Source organism: Ostrea edulis, chromosome 6, assembly GCF_947568905.1.
Source record: "Ostrea edulis chromosome 6, xbOstEdul1.1, whole genome shotgun sequence".
In the NCBI taxonomy this organism is placed as follows: Eukaryota; Metazoa; Mollusca; class Bivalvia; order Ostreida; family Ostreidae; genus Ostrea; species Ostrea edulis.
In genome coordinates, this window is record NC_079169.1 from 47,292,071 (window position 1) to 47,308,693 (window position 16,623).

General features: G+C 36.5%; 2 protein-coding genes across 3 annotated transcripts; one reads left to right on the forward strand and one right to left on the reverse strand.

Annotated features, from left to right (window-relative positions):
* The first annotated feature begins 515 nt into the window (after positions 1–515).
* On the forward strand, positions 516–5,857 carry LOC125646278 (uncharacterized). Of its 2 annotated transcripts, XM_048872501.2 has the most exons (5): positions 554–621; positions 1,340–1,369; positions 3,716–3,872; positions 4,096–4,302; positions 4,438–5,857. In XM_048872501.2, the coding sequence occupies exons 3-5, from the start codon at positions 3,716–3,718 to the stop codon at positions 5,481–5,483; spliced, it is 1,410 nt and encodes a 469-aa protein (XP_048728458.1). In that variant the 5' UTR covers positions 554–621; positions 1,340–1,369; the 3' UTR covers positions 5,484–5,857. The 2 variants fall into 2 exon arrangements, with proteins under 2 accessions (XP_048728456.1, XP_048728458.1); XM_048872499.2 differs by lacking the exon at positions 1,340–1,369 and having other exon boundaries at positions 516–621.
* A 2,927-nt stretch (positions 5,858–8,784) lies between these two features.
* On the reverse strand, positions 8,785–15,653 carry LOC125647865 (uncharacterized). Its single transcript, XM_048874688.2, has 9 exons — positions 15,408–15,653; positions 13,534–13,605; positions 13,132–13,161; positions 12,836–13,026; positions 12,553–12,641; positions 11,509–11,763; positions 11,272–11,399; positions 10,901–11,168; positions 8,785–10,732 (listed from the first exon to the last, which is right to left on the reverse strand). Exons 1-9 carry the CDS (start codon positions 15,536–15,538, stop codon positions 9,440–9,442), a joined length of 2,457 nt encoding a protein of 818 aa, XP_048730645.1. The 5' UTR covers positions 15,539–15,653; the 3' UTR covers positions 8,785–9,439.
* Between the last annotated feature and the right edge of the window lie 970 nt (positions 15,654–16,623).

Sequence of the window (16,623 nt, forward strand, 5' to 3'; positions counted from 1 at the left end):
ATGCATATTGATATAGCACACCTTCACCTTAGATGCCAATGTTGATGAATTCTCGTCTATTTTGGAGTATTTTGAGTGAAAGGGGATATAATTTAACAACTAAATACTTTAGCTATATAATAAAAGCAAGCTCGTGCATTTTGACAGCCAACTCGTGCCAATATTCACCAATATAAGTTCAATAACCCTATAATATTTGACGCGGCCAAAGTACGACCAGGGCATGAAATCACGATATCCTTGTTACGAAGCGAACGCTCTACCACTGAGCTAACCCGACCGGTACATCGTGTGTCTGACGATCTTACCTGTCCTGTAGTCTTCACATGAATGTCATAAGCAAACTTTAGATTTATTTTACTCAGCGTTAAATCAATTCAATAATTAATTCCACTAAAAAACATTGCTGATTGCAACAAATAAAACGGTTAATTTCTATATATCTGAGCAACTTTGGCATTTGACATATATTCCAAACTTCAGGACAGTTCTGAAATATCCCAGGGTCATGTTATCCATGTATACGTAGCGAATAAACAAAGTTATCTGTTAATCAGTTTTGGTTGAGAATACTTACACTGGGTCCAGGTACTCGGATTATGAACATTAATATCTAACAAGGTAAACGATTTAATTTTCATTTCAACTTCATAGTTTTTCCTAACAAAGTTTTTTGTCTTAATTTTCATTATTAATCGTGTGTGTCACATTTCGTACCTTGTAAGTATCATTTTACTGTAATCAGTTGCATGATGGGAAGAACGCTTTAAGTAGTCACATGCTACATCACATCACACCTTAAGTAATGTAATATATACTAACAGTATACTATACAATAGGTTTTGTAACATACTGGTTTTACTCGTTTAATCTTTATCACCCAGGGTGGGTTTTTTTTTTTTTTTACCACAAGTCTTCCCAGAAACCATATACAGATTTAAGATGAAACTTTTAAGGATGATATTTGTCGATGTGCTGAGCGTCTACCATGTATCAACAAGGGGTATTGCTAAAACGCGGAATATTAGAATGATTAATGTAGCGAAAATAACACTAAACATCGGGAAAATATGCTTTATTTTGATTAAAATCAACATTTGGGGAATTTGTTCACAAGCGGTAAAACAATTTTATCTTTAAACTTTGCACCATAAATTGATTAAGCTAAGTTAAACGTTTGTATAAGAGCTTACAGAGCGTTTTACAAGAATTTTGAAATCTCGGCATTGACAGAACTGTTAGCGAGCAACAACACCAATGGGTAGAGAATGGGAAGATACCCCCCCCCCCCCCTTCTATTGGCAAAACGTCATTAACGCACATTTACATGTATTTACAGTGTTTGTGTGTACTTACGACAGGGAGTGTGGTATGTATAAAACGATGATAATTCATTATCTGATTAAGTCAACAAGTTAAACATCTCGAGTTTGATTTATTATTTTTTAACTAACAGAGACTTAGTGACCGCAGCACTCCAATCCTAAATAGGGAGGACTTCTGACAATTTATTTCTAAACTAAATACTTGTATCTTATCATTTAGATTAATAATGATATGACCTTTTGATTCCATTCAAATATAGATTCTCTACAACAGGACTCGTTCGCTTTAAAATTTGATGTGATACATAAACGTATATTGTACCAGGTGTAGAACTAAAATCAATTCAACTTCAATTATCTTAAACATATCTAGTTCGATTCAAAGCAGGTGTGATTTAAATCGGCTATATGTTTGGGGGGGATGTTGAAAAAAATATTTCATTTAATGTTATCAAAGTTCTGAGAAGTATAAAATGCTGTTTTAGTGTCTTACATAAGTTTTTTTAAAACAGGTCAGATAGTTGTCTGACATTTAATTTTCTTTTTTCAAAATTATTCTATTTTCATGTGGAGACATTGAAACAAATCTGGTCCATGTTTGGTACCTTACCATACGTATGACATTTTTCATCTCAATGTACATTGTATCTGGGTTCTCTCTTCCAACAATAAAAACTGGGTGCCACCAAATAACTGAAAAATTGTTGAGTGCTGCAATAACTCCGTGTGGATCCGGGTTAGAATAGGTCCTCAGTGCCCCTTGCTTGTCGTAAGAGGTGACTAAATGGGGCGGTCCTTCTGATGAGACCACAAAAACGATAAAAATCCTTGCCCAAAGGCCGTAAGCGCCGAGCATAGACCTAAATTTCGCAACCCTTCACCGGCAATGGTGAAGTACGAAAGCCGGATAGGCTCATTTTTGAAAAGTGAAAAAAAAATCTAACTCGAGTTAGTATCTCGTTATAACGAGTTAGTTATCTCGTTATAACGAGTTAATTATCTCGTTATAACGAGTTATCTCGTTATAACGACTTAATTATCTCGTTATAACGAGTTAGTATTTCGTTATAACGAGTTAGTATCTCGTTATAACGACTTAATTATCTCGTTATAACGAGTAAGTATCTCGTTATAACAAGTTAGTTATCTCGTTATAACGAATTAGTATCTCGTTATAACGACTTAATTATCTCGTTATATCGAGTTAATCATCTCGTTATTGCTAACTCGTTATAACGAGATAATTATTTCGTTATAACGAGATAATTAACTCGTTATAACGAGATACTAACTCGTTATAACGAGATAATTATCTCGTTATAACGAGATGATTAACTCGTTATAACGAGATGATTAACTCGTTATAACGAGTTAAATTTTTGTTTTTACTCTTTCAAAATGAGCCTATCCGGCTTTCGTAGTGAAGTTTCCATATGAGTGAAAAATTCTCGAGAGGGAGGTTAAACAGTATACAATCAATCAATCATACAATCAAATTTGATGTTATGTAGTCACCATGTATATGTAGAGAGAGCGGTCTAAGTTGACTGACCCCTTTGTAATTGTATTTCAATAAAATACGTTCGAACCATACTGAACTGATTGGCATAGTTTAAATTACTTATACATGTACGTTCGATTAAATTTGACTGGATAATGATTTCCCTTCTATATCTATCTTATGAATGAAGGAAATAGAGTGAAATTCATCTGTCTTATATGATATAAATATCTAATGAACATTGGAATTATTAAGACAAAAAGACATAACTATATGTAGATGGGTTAAGATTGTGGAATATCTGTAATGATCCCCGTTACAATTAGCACTCGTGTCAAGTCGTGTTACATAAAGATAATTAAAGTCACGCTGGAGGCAAAGGGCACGATACATCCTAATTTGTTACCTATATTTTACATGTACAAGATGGACGGTAAAAGTGAAATAATGTGGTCAATGTATCAATACGAACGATGACTGATTGCATTTTGAAATCACATTTTAATGATCAATCAGAATCAATTATTAATCGATAACAATTAACACTGAATTTTAAACTTGGCAAGTATTTTGTTAATACAAAGTAACAGATGGGGGATAGCTAAGGTGTCACTTATGATCAATGTATTAACGCAATATAAACGTTAGTAAATATTTCAAACGCATATTACGTAATCGTTATTTATAACGTAAATGACCTACCTGTCGCTGTATGCCCTGCACTGCTTTTCGTGTCGTCCTGATTTAGTACCTAGCACTTGTATATTGTTGTTCTTATGAATTTTACACCCCTGATGTTATTTATCTCTGAGATAAAACATTATAAGTCATTCACATACAAAGCACTTAGACAACCAGATTATTAACCTTGCATTTTTAACCCTTTCAGATGTGTTTTAAGAACGTGACTGGTCCCCGCCTTCGGGTGCTGGTGTGGGTGGGGTTTGTAGTCGGTTGCATTGCTAAATTCGTCACGGGATCACTGTTCGTTTACAACGTTTACCAGGATGACATCAAACAGACGTTTAACTATACCCAAAAAGAAAGTAAATGAAGAATTTTACACTTACTAGTTCTCTCTCTCTCTCTCTCTCTCTCTCTCTCTCTCTCTCTCTCTCTCGTTATTCATGAATATTGTACATGTATTTCTCATTTTAAAAAAGCATTGTTGAAGCATGAAAATTATCAAGCAAGTTGTTTGCGCGTCTTGATAACAAATAATGATTTATTACTCTTTTTCTGTGATGCTAATATTTGTTCTATATTCAGTGGAAACACAGCCCTCTTTATTGAACCTTGGACTTGGTGTAGGGTTTTTGCCCGGGATGATATACGATAAGTTTGGACCTACTGTGACGTCACTCGTGGGCCTATTTGTGTCGGTGGGGTCTTATATGTTGCTTTGGAGCACCACTAGATTCATAGACTTTTATAAAAGTACAGGAGGACTATTTGCAGTATATTTCATGATATGTGGTGAGATTTTCCTCAAAGATTTATTTTTCATAGCACATTTAAATCGAAAGAGATTAATGTGATGTTTATAGTTCATTTGTTTTTCCGGCATTCTTATATACATATAGTATTTCAAATGTGAATCTTTACATTTAGGTCTTGGCTCAGTATTTACATACATGGTGGCCCTGAACACAAATGTCATAAATTTTCCGGAGAAACACAGGGGCAAAATTGTGGGTGGTCTGAACTGCTTCTTCGCTGGAAGTCCATCAATCTTCTCAGTAATATATTATCAAATGATCCAGAAGTCTGGCGAACACAGAGAAAGTTTTGGGACTTTCATGGTATTTTTTGCCATCCTTTTCGGTATCGTAGACATCATTTGTGCTCTGTTTTTGAGAGTATACAAGAAGACGGATGAGGTGTATACTGTTGACCCTTCCGAATTTAGAGATCCTAAACCTAAAGTCGAAACTCCGATGCAAAATATGGCAGAAAATGATTCACAGAACGAAAAAGCTTGTTGTGCTCCTCCATCATCTCTGTCAATCGAACCGAAAAGTCTAAAAGAAATTTTAACTGATCTGGATTTTTATTTACTAGTTGGGATGTTCAGCTGTGCATCCGCGGTTGGACTTTTGTACCTTAACAACTTGACGGTCATTTCCAAATCAGTCCATCTTGACTATCATGACCATGATCTCGTGCTAATTGTTCCGATCACCAATGCGGTCATCAGTGTGTCCATCGGTTTTGCATCCGACTTTTTTCAAGAGAAAATTCAAAGATTGGTCATCATTGTTTTTACGTGTACTGTCTACATTGGATTGTCTCTTCTGGTGATGTTCTTAGGGGACAATTATGCCGCACTCTGTATAGCAACTTTCTTGTGCGGTCTGGGAACTGGAACAATCTGGTCTCTCACACCAACAGTGATGAGCGAAATATTCCACATTTCTAACTTAGGCAGAAACTGGGGTATAGCTTTGCTGTTTGCTGCGCTGGTCGGACTAGGAGGACAGTATTCCTTTGGGGCGCTATATGACGAAAGGAAATCTGAACACGAGCTGTTTTGTTACGGACTGAGCTGTGTGTCGGGGGGAATGGGAGTTTGTGTAGGACTCGCAGTGTTGGCTCTCATTTTTGGAATTATATTGATGCTTCACAGAAGACTCAGAATCTCTCGAGAAAATTCTTGAATACTATCAAAAACTTTCGTATACAATTCAAGCGTAAGGAAACCCATAAAGTGAATTTCCCCACCATTTTGTCATAATTTACCAGTGGGTTTGAAGTTAAGTTTATGAACGTATTGATAAGGTATATCCGACTCATTGTCGACAACTTAAAAGGGTGCCATTGGATGTGTTATATCTTACAGTACAAACTGTTGTATGGACCTTCTTGAATGTTAATTCTCTTCAAAGCAGACTGAGACAGATTTAAAATAAGTAATCTCATAAAACAATGTTAAAACAGTCCAACGAAATGCCATGTGTCTTTTCAGTCGGAAACAGTTTAAATTTTTGTTTATGTACTACATAGAGGTTGTTTGAATAAAAGAAGAAACGCATGTCATGTATGATTGCTTTTTATACGCCCGTCATTAGACGGGACGTATTATGTTATGGCGCTGTCCGTGCGTCTTTCCGGCTGGCTGGCTGTCCGTCCGTCCCTCCAGGGTCATGTTTTCCAGACTTTTTTCCGTAACGGATGCATGTACAACTTTGGGTCACAATATCTCCCTCAAGAATTGTAAGAGTGAGTTTGCATTTCAGCTGGATTGGTCCATCCTTGACCTAATTTAGGGCTATAATTAGGTCAAACAGTTTTCCGGACATTTGTTTCCTTACAGATACAGATATTGCAAACTAACAACACAACTTTATGACAAACGGTATGCCTTAAGCTTCAACTTTGTCAACTTCCCATATCTGTATATATATAGCAGTTATCAACTACATTGCCATATGATGTTTATGTCTTGTAACTGATTCGTTACGGGAGCGCATGTCCTGCGTATGATCATTTTTTTAAACGAGGCAAGCTACTGAAGTTACCAGGGTTTCTACACTTCTCGTTTACAGTTGGCATTTCACAGATTCTATAGTCGTTACAATGAACTAATTTGCAAATACTTCCTGTCATTAGGTCGAATGCAGTCTGTGACATGTTACATACCAGTTTTTGATTACTGCTTACTCCATTTACCTGATCAAGATATAGGGCTCACGATGGATGTGACCAGTCAACAAGGGATGTTTACTCCTCCTAGGCATGTTTTTTTTTACATTGGATGTTCATAACGTTTTACTTCAATCACGATTAATGTCACGCTGGATGCAAGATATTACAAAGATCATGACTTGTTACCTATATTTGAATGTACAACACGGAGGATAAAAGTTTAATATTGTGGTTCTATATATCAAAATAAACGTCGGAAGATCAATTTTGTTTTGAGATCACACATGAAAGGCGAAGATAACGAACAGTGATCAATCTCATAACTCCTATAAGCAATACAAAATAGATAGTCGGGCAAACACGGACCCCTGGACACACCAGAGGTGGGATCAGGTGCCTAGGAGGAGTAAGCATACCCTGTCGACCGGTCACACCCGCCGTGAGCCAAATATCCTGATCAGGTAAACAGAGTTACCCGTAGTCAAAATCAGTGTGCCAAGAACGGCCTAACAATCGGTATGAAACACGTCAGACAGCATTTGACCCAATGAATCAGCAAAATCAGTTATATATAAATTTTAATCTATTTATAAACACTATTTCATTTGGTGAATATTCCATCTCTCTTAATCTTGTAATCGTTATTTATAACATAAATGGCCTACCTATCTCTGTATTTCCTGCGTTGTTAGTGGGGGTTGTTTTTTTTCATGCGTGTTTTAAAGTCGCTCTGATGTCTGTACTCCAAAAGCATGCTCCATTTCAATCACATTTGATATCTCAGTTAATGGAATCAATGGATGAGTTACCGAACATAGACTGGATTCCAAAACTTCCCCAAAAGCCTTATACAAACAGAGATGCATTGCTAGATCCAATAAATGTTTTGCCAAGTCTCTATGTTCGCTCCTTCAAAAGTATTAGCTGCTGTGAACACAGGCACTCGACGTTTTAAATATCTATAATGAAAAAAATGTCTTCCTGTAAACATAATATTCATTTGTGAATATTTTGTTTACAGGAAGACAATATTTTTAAATTATAGATATTTAAAACGTCGAGTGCCTGTGGCTGTGAAGGAGAAACTTTAAACATATTGTGCCACAACATATGCAAGAAGTTGTGTTAATCAAATGTGGATTCTAAAAAATTCAAAAGAACTTTTAGTAAATTTGAAATCACAAACTATTCTCAAGTCATCAACATCAAAATGTATGACGTTTCAACACTTTATATGACCATTCTTAAACGCCACTATTTCTACCCACAAATACTCTGAAATTGATATTCAATTTCCCATACTTATGTAGCAATATTCCATTATCACCTGCATAATGGTGTCTATATCTTTCAACTGATTCGATGCGGAAGACCTTGTTTTGCGTATGATCAATTCTTAAGTCGAGGCAGGCTACTGACAAATAAGTTGATGTTAAGTACAGGGATTTCAACAGTCTCGTTTAAAGTCAGCATTTCGCAAATTCTATGGTCGTTATAATGATCTAGTTTGCCAGTACCACCTATTAATGGGTCAAATGCTGTCTGACGTGTTTCATACCGATTGTTAGGCCGTTCTAGGCACACTGATTTTGACTACGGATAACACCGTTTACCTGATCAAGATACATGACTCACAGTGGGTGTGATCGGTCGACAGGGGATGTTTACTCATCCCAGGCACCTGATCCCACCTCTGGTATGTTCAGGGGTACGTGTTTATCCAAATCTTTATTTCGTATTCTTTATAGGAGTTATAAGATTGATCATTGTTCGTTATCTTCAGCTTTCATATAAAAGATGTTGGAGTTCCTCATTGACAATATCTTATTAGTCTTTGATGATCAGGTCTTCGAACAGTCTGTTGCAATTCCAATGGGCACGAATTGTGCTCTTTTATTAGTTCTATTTTTATATTCTTACAAGGCAGAAATTGTTCAAAAGCTTCTAAACATAAAGAAGAAAAGAACATCTAACAAGATGTTTGGGTGACTTCGTTTCAAATAATGATCGCCATCCTCTGATGCTAACATTTGTTCAATATTCATTGGGAGTTTTGCCCGGTATGATATACGATAAATATGTACATGATGTAACATCACCCATGGGTTTATGTAAGTCGATGGTATCATATAAGTAGACTTTTATAAAACTACAGGTGTATTTGCAGAATATTTTGTGATATGTGTTCAGATGTTATCAGAAATTTATTCTTTTATGATTAAATCGAAATAATCATTTACTATACACGGTCAGAAATCAGCTGTCTATATAACATAACAAAAATTAACAACATATACAAGAACCAAACCCGCATAGTTTTTTCACATTTTTATTAAGATCGCGTAATACATGTACAACAAAGAAAGAACAATCGATGAATAGAAGGAACAGATATATTTGGCACACAAAGCTTAAACTGATCAGCCTAACAATTAGCGCCGGAAAACGACATGCAAAGTCAATAAGCACATGAAGTAAAAATAAAACAATCTCCCCCGAAGGGTAGCTAGTGTGCAAAATAGAGAAGGAAATTAACATGAAAAGTGAGCAAATCTTCAAAACTTCTTTTTTTTAAAGGAATAATACTTTTCAGTAAAATATACCATAAAATCTTTAAAACTTGTAACATCATATATTTGCGGGAACAAGAAACATTTGAGCAATTCAACTTTCAAACATGTATCATTCTCTCAGTACAAAATATTTTTTTAAAAATTTAAACACAACAATACTCATATTGCAAAAAATCTAATACTGATGTATAAGATATCAGAACCTCTATTTTGATTTAATACTGATATTTGAACGGGAGACATGCAATGATCTATGCACCTCTTTCTACATTTCGAAAGAAAACAGTAGAAACATCATCACACTCAAAACAACTCGCATGTCTTTACTACTAGAGGACATCAAGGTTGGTAAGTATCACAGTACGGGTGACTACATATATAAATAAAATAATCAATCATCCATGTAAAACTTGTGCATCCATGCCATCGAAAACGTGCTTTTTACCTTGAATAAGGTTCATTCGAAGATCTGGGTTATTTTCTCGGAACTGACCATGGAATTTTCTCCTCACATCAGTTTTGGAGAATCCATCCTGAATATGAAGGAGAGTAGACTGGGGTCTAGGATTTCCGTGCCCGGGTTCCCAGCTGAAGCGGTCGTCGCCCTTGTATCCTATGTGATGATATTTGGGAAACTGGCTTTCGTAAGCAGTTTGGAAAGTATATGAATGACGTAGATTTGAAGGAGCAAAATTTGTTGACAAGCTTCCAAATTCGTCTCGGTATTCTGTGTCTGTAGTTGAGAAAGGTCTCCTCCTTGCACGGCGTGGGGAGAGCGTTGGTTCAGTGGTATCGCCTGTGTTTTCCTTAACAATTGGAGCGGGTTCGGGCATGAGGAAGGTTGGTTGTGGACGCCTATGTGACTTCTCATTATCCTTCCGGTATTCTGCTTGTGTGCTAAGATATTGAGTCGTATTCGCAATGTCACCTGCTTTCGTTTCCTTGCCGTCTGCCATCGCAGCACTAAAGGTACGGAACCTACCATCTTCACGGCTGCTGGCAATGGTCACGTTGTCGGAAAACGATACTGACTTCGACATTCCATTACGATTCCTCAATTCCGCAGCCGACCTCACGTTCTTCAGTTTACTGTTTTCAACGGACATCAAATTCAAGGGTTCGTTTCTTGCGGCTGGTGTTATTTTACAATCTTGCAGAAATTTATGAGTATTATAACTGTCACCCATGTTACTTTCTTTCAGAATAGTTTCACCTTCTTGAACTTTGACTCTAGCATTTTCCACGTTTGGTTGGAGGATTCTTTTTTGAACGTCTTTGAGTTCATTGTGTGGTAGGATAACTTCCCTTGCCTCTCTCCTGTCGCCTGCAAGATTTGGCTGACTAAGACTTAGTGTGCGGACACCTCGGAAAGCATCTTTCATGTCTCGACTTAGTTGTGTTGGCAAGTATGCTGCATCAACATGGCTGTGCATTGTATTCATTATCTCAGGACCACTCGTTTCAAGTTCGTTCATTGAATAGGCTAGGACCTCTGGACTGTAACTTGTTTTGTATAGACCTGCGCGCTCTTCGTTATATTTTCCCTCGTGACCATAAAATGTCCTCGGCAATTCTGTTTCATGGACTTTCTGCATCTTATGATTCAAGGCTGTGATATCGTTATTTGGTTTTTCTGATTCTAAAACGGCGAATCGGTTCTGAGCTTCGACCTGCTGAAAAGTCTCATCCTACAAATACATACCAATATTTACTTTACCCTTGGAAAAAATATCTCGTGAAAGGGTATAGACAAGTTCTAAATCAAGGAACCCTAGAAAGGAATGCAAATGCATTGAAGAATAGCTAGGACAAGGTGCATTTTTATCGATCTCTCTTTTTGATCGTCTAATAGTTACCTGTCTTTGTTTGGTCGTCTGAAGGTAATGTTCAGTAGTGTCTGAAGGTACGCCAATCACTGGGGGGCACGGGATGTTTACGGCAGGCTGTCTCTCCATTTGTTGACTGACTACATTTAGGTTGGGATCAGCGTGAGCGACATCATTCAGTTCCTTCCATCTAAGAGTCTGCATGTGTTTGTTCTGCTCCTCTGTTGTATCAGGCAGGTTTACGTATTCTGTTCCATTCCACAATCGATGTTCCTCACGTTCTCGTAGGGTTTTTCGTCTGTGGAAAAGAACATTAAAAAATGTTTCACATCCTTATTGGCTGTAGAAAATGTATTCTTTTCAAAATAATAATGTTTCATATAAATTTTCAAATTTCTTACGGTACATAATCTGTCATTTCGCCTTCGTCCGAGCTTGTTTTCTGTGGAGGAGGACGAGGAATGATGGAACGAGCTATTCTCCCTTCAAATGGACGAGGCGGATCAAACGTGTTGCCTGATCTTGGATACTGAAAACACACCGGAATACATGTAGTGTTGCAGCCATTTTCAAAATATCAAAGTATCCCACTGTTTGTAAATGATTGAGAATTATAAGTTAAAATGTTATGAAAATACCAGTTTGTCATCCTCAACGCCATACGTATCCAGCGTTCTTTTCTTTTCATCCAAATTATCCAGCTGCATTGGGTTTAATGGGCCAAGTCCTGTGTTGTTAAGATCATATGTCGTCTGCCATTGATTGCGCTCAATATTTCGCAGTGCATTGGCGGATCTTTCGGAAAGTTTATCGGCGCGGTCTTGGAGGTTAGGACAAACGACTTTCGGTGGAGTAGGATAATACTGCTGACGGCCTCCCTGTGCTTTAACAAGCTGCAAAGAATCGTTCAGATTCACATTTAACAAGTGAGAGCATAGTGGTAATATGGGTCAAATTTTTTTTATCAGAAGACACTATAGTACTTCAGGTAGCTCCATCCTCATGTGACTTATCAATATTAATGGTTAAAAGTGGAGAAAATTTATTAATTTCCACTCAATATAGTTTAATTTAATTAATAACCAAAGAAAATGTATATGTTACCACCTTTTTAAAGATGTCAGACATACAAAAACAGAAGTATACATCAACATCAGAAAATCACACATTTTCGTAAACAGAATAATACAATTAGATATACAATGTAAACTTGTTGAAATGACAAAATTTAGATATCAACAGTTTAAAAAAAAAATGCTAATTAATAAATATGTATAGATTAATTGTGGATATTAGAGAAACCAATGTATAATAGACATCCAGTAGAGGAAATTCCAGCATAGTAGTTATTGCCCTTGTCAACATTTTTAAAATCATAAATAATTGATTATCTATGGAAAATATAAACTTTTTCAGTATTATTAGTTTACCAGATATTTTATTATATCCAGTGAATAACATTCCTCAGAAAGATATATTTCTATCATGTGCAAAGTTTAATTTATTAAGATTTTTGCAAAAACCTATGACATCACATGAGGATCGATCGACCTTAAGCGTTATTTCAGAAATGTTTAGACTTTTAGATTGAAATCTGTGGTACTGTGTCTTTCAATCAACCAAAATAGGAAGTGCAAATCAATTAAATATGCATTGAAAACCTTTCAGAATAAACTACACACCTGATGGAATCCATCCTCGCCCTTCCATTCCAAGCCGACTTTTTCAGATTCTTTTGGGAAAAACTGGATCTCCCGACGATCTCCAAATCCTGATAAAGAACGAAAATATTCTATGAATAAAATATCACTTGCTAAAAGATGATGAAAATATCATTTTACTTTTTAGATATTTACCTCGAAATTTTCTCTTGAAAAGAGGTTTTGAGGATATAATATGTTATTAAAGGGGACAGAGGCAATGCCATGTTGCAAAGTTGATATCTGTGTTATTATGTACTATTACCTTTCGTTTTGTGAACAATTTGTACATCGTATGCTGTTGCTGGCATTTCCGAATTAATAGGTTGTTCTCGGCGAGCCTGGATTCCGCGTTTAGCATCTTCCGGAGATTGAAATGTTGGGAAAACAGCATATCGTGACAAATGGGAGCTATAAGGGTGTTCTGCTGGAAAATCCTTGTTTATCATAATCTCTCTGAAATTAAACTTGGTGTCTAAATTTTGTTCTGACAAGCTAAATTCAAGTTTACAATATATAGAGATATATCTTTATAATAGTGTCATACAACACGCCGCTTACCCCATTTTCATCACTTGAGGTCGTTGGATCCTGCAAATTCAAAAATATCATATAGAATTGTATCACAAAATGATCATGCATGTGGTATATAACATTTGACCTACAGAACAAATACAAATTCTTAGATATACTAGATATCAAAAATATAATTTTAATTGATACCTACAGAAATTTATTAGCATATTTTACGAAAGACGTCTTAAAATTATTTGATACATGTATATATGGAAACAAATATGAATTTTAGATCGCATTATTCAATAACTTTTGCGTGGTATCTTTGATAGAGAGCTTGACACTATAGAGTTAGTTGGGTTTGGGGTGGGTTTTTTTTTTTTTTTTTTTTTTGCGGGATTGATGGGGGTAAGGTTATGTGGTGGCCACACACACTGGATGACTTACAACTCGTCGTTGCTGCGAATATTGCTCAACTTGAGCTGGGTCAGGGTGTAATCCTGGTTCACCGGTTTTCCTCTGCAAAACAAAAATAAAATTGCTAATACGTTGGTGTTGGTGCAGAATGTGTTTAAAATAGCCTTCCGAAGAAAAAAAATGAGACGTTGGTTGGATTTGGGGTGGGGTGGGGGTGTTTGGTTTTTTTTATGACAGGAAGCTTATCATCGTATGTCATCAATAGATCGATAACAATAACTACTGTGAAGTTTCAACAACCTGCGTTTGTTTAATTAGAAATATATGAATATATTATGGCGTACAAAGACCTTCCACTAACACACATTGCATGGTTCGGTGAGGTTCTTTAAATCGATTAAAGTTTTGGAGCCAAATGTTGAAATGTTTTAAAATAAGTAACTTTGATTTGACGTATCATTTATCTCTTGAAATTAACTTTACTTTGTGATGCTGTTTATATATGCAGAAAATTGTGCCGCCCGTAAACATGCTGAGAAAAAATACATAAAATGTGAACCCGACACACCACAATGTCTCCGCATTAAAAACAAACCTATCCTTATGAATATTAAAACTCGTTATTTTCAGATTCATATCACTTTTTCGTTGTACGAATGACTATTCGCGTGAATATAAGCTGATTAGATTTCGTTTGAACAGCAGAAAATCCTATATTTGTACGGTGTTAAATGTCCATTGAGAAAGGTCAAAATCATTTAATGTACCTTAAGCTTTCAGAGTAATAGTTATTCATTTACAAGGGTTCTTGGGACAAACTTGGACCATTTTCACCAACTGTCATTCTAAAACTTCCTCTGCGACATTAAAGCAATTATTCCGTGTGATACAATTCACTTTGATATCCCTATTACTTATTGAAACCTATGATGGAAATCGATAGTCAGGGCATTATTAAATATTGAATTTAAGCACCTATCACGTTCTCGTACATGGTACGATGCGGATTGTTGCCATCAATTATTTATAATTAAGGTAATCAGCACACAGGCTTCGCTGATCAATAGTCATGTAATCATTCAACTATTTGTCTGGCGGCTTTCTTAACGGGTTTTGTCTCAGATATGATTTGCTATCTTTCAGTCAGAAAAATCTTCCTTTGCCTCAAACTTATGTCATCTAAAGATGAAGACTTGGTTACACAGCAAAGAGACCAAATAAATAGCCTTGCATCCTGCATCGGATTACTCCTTTGGTTAGATTTTGATTTAATCCACTTCATTCAATCCCTCTTTTGGCGAAAAAAGTATCCTCGAAGGTCATACCCGCATTTGAAAATGCAATGAATCCGTCCCTGTTCCATGATCAAGCTTTTTACTTAGAAGCATGTTTGGTAGACTCGCGACTTTCCTCTACTGAGGAGCGACCCCGGTACCTCCAGTACGACAGCCTAGTGTTCTGCCGTAAGCTACAGCTAGTAGGGACACTACCATACATGCTTAATGCTTGTATAGATGATCAGCATAAAGTAACGCGAGCACTAATGCACCGTTAAAAGAACTGAGAGGTTTTCAATACATTCAAATAAGTTCTTCTACATTATTCTATAAAAACCAACAAGTTTTCAGCATTCATGAATAATCAGGTTGAAATACATGTAGGTACAAATGCATAATTGCGGAATGTTTCACTAACTGATGGAAAGTGTGTAGTATATTTAAAAATCGTTATCAGTTTACAACGAACTGAGCGATAAGGACATTTACATAAGTACACCTTGTCATGGCTTACATTGGTGTAGGTGTGGATATCTATGAAAATTTATGTTTGTCAAAACTAGAGTTTTCATTAAAGTTTTTAAACCTGAATACACAAAACTCACAATGATATATTACTATACTTACTTGTAGTGCCATGTCGGCTCCCCCTGCCCACGGTTCCATGCGTTTATGTTCTCTTTCAGTTTGCCCGACCCCCATTCCGTTGGGACCTTGGGGTTGTGGTCGACGGGTGGAAAAAATTCCATCGACGTCATGACCTTAACTGTTCAGTTATCCTCCGAGAACTTGTTGAAATAATGGATAATTACATCAATGTCTAACAATTGTTCAGGTCGCGTCTCTCGTTGCTAAGACTATTGTTATGCTAATGAACTCTACTCCGGTGATTATCCGAGAACAGGTGCTTTTTTTATTCGTGTATACGATAAATCTTTATAGTTCCGAGTAGGTTTTAAAGTTTTACGTCTTCTATTCAAAAGAGTTCGACTTTAAAGTTGAAATATTTAAATACTCTAAGTCATTCTATTTAAATCCATTCCTTTTGAGATAAAACCGATCGCTAAGCTGTGAACAGCAGATCAGCGAAATTTTTAACAAGATCAAATATCAGTCCTCTCAGGTGGCGGATCTATAATCGAGTAACATTTCCAAATGATTTTCGAGTCTTAGATGGTATATTTTCGACCCATTTATAAATAGGTCCTAGTGTCCACATACATGTGTATTCATCCTAGGACATCATAATTGATGATAAAAGTGAAATAATATAAGCATTTTCTTGGATAAATCTTCCAAATCCCTGGTGCCAGGATTGACCCCGTCATTCCTTTATACTTTTCTGGAAAGTCAAAGATGTCATCTAACAGATCAACTTATACAGACTTCAATATTGTAAGTACTTTTCACACAGGTGACACTCATCCGACGGAAATTGCACAAAGGTCACCCGACTTATCAGAAATGTGGGTGGGGTTCTGCAGTTGCAGGCACGTAGAATCTCAGGGGAGGGGGGGGGGGCTTAATTTCAGCGAGATTCGTCGAGGCTAGAAGAGGCGTCAGTCCAAATATCCTAAGGCTGACCTACATGTAAATGTACAACAACTAGTCGATCATAGTTTAAACAACATTTTATTCAGAAATAGGCAATTATTCATGTTTATAAAAGATTGAGAAACAAGCTAAAAGGCTTATATTAATTTCGCTCTTATCATGTCACACTTACAGGGGAAAGAATAGAGAAGGGAGGGAAGGGGAGGCGAGGTGAAATGGAAGGAGAAGGACAAGCAAACTGGCGGGGAGCAGGAGGTTGCTCAGCTGTCTGAACTCGAAAGGATCGGTG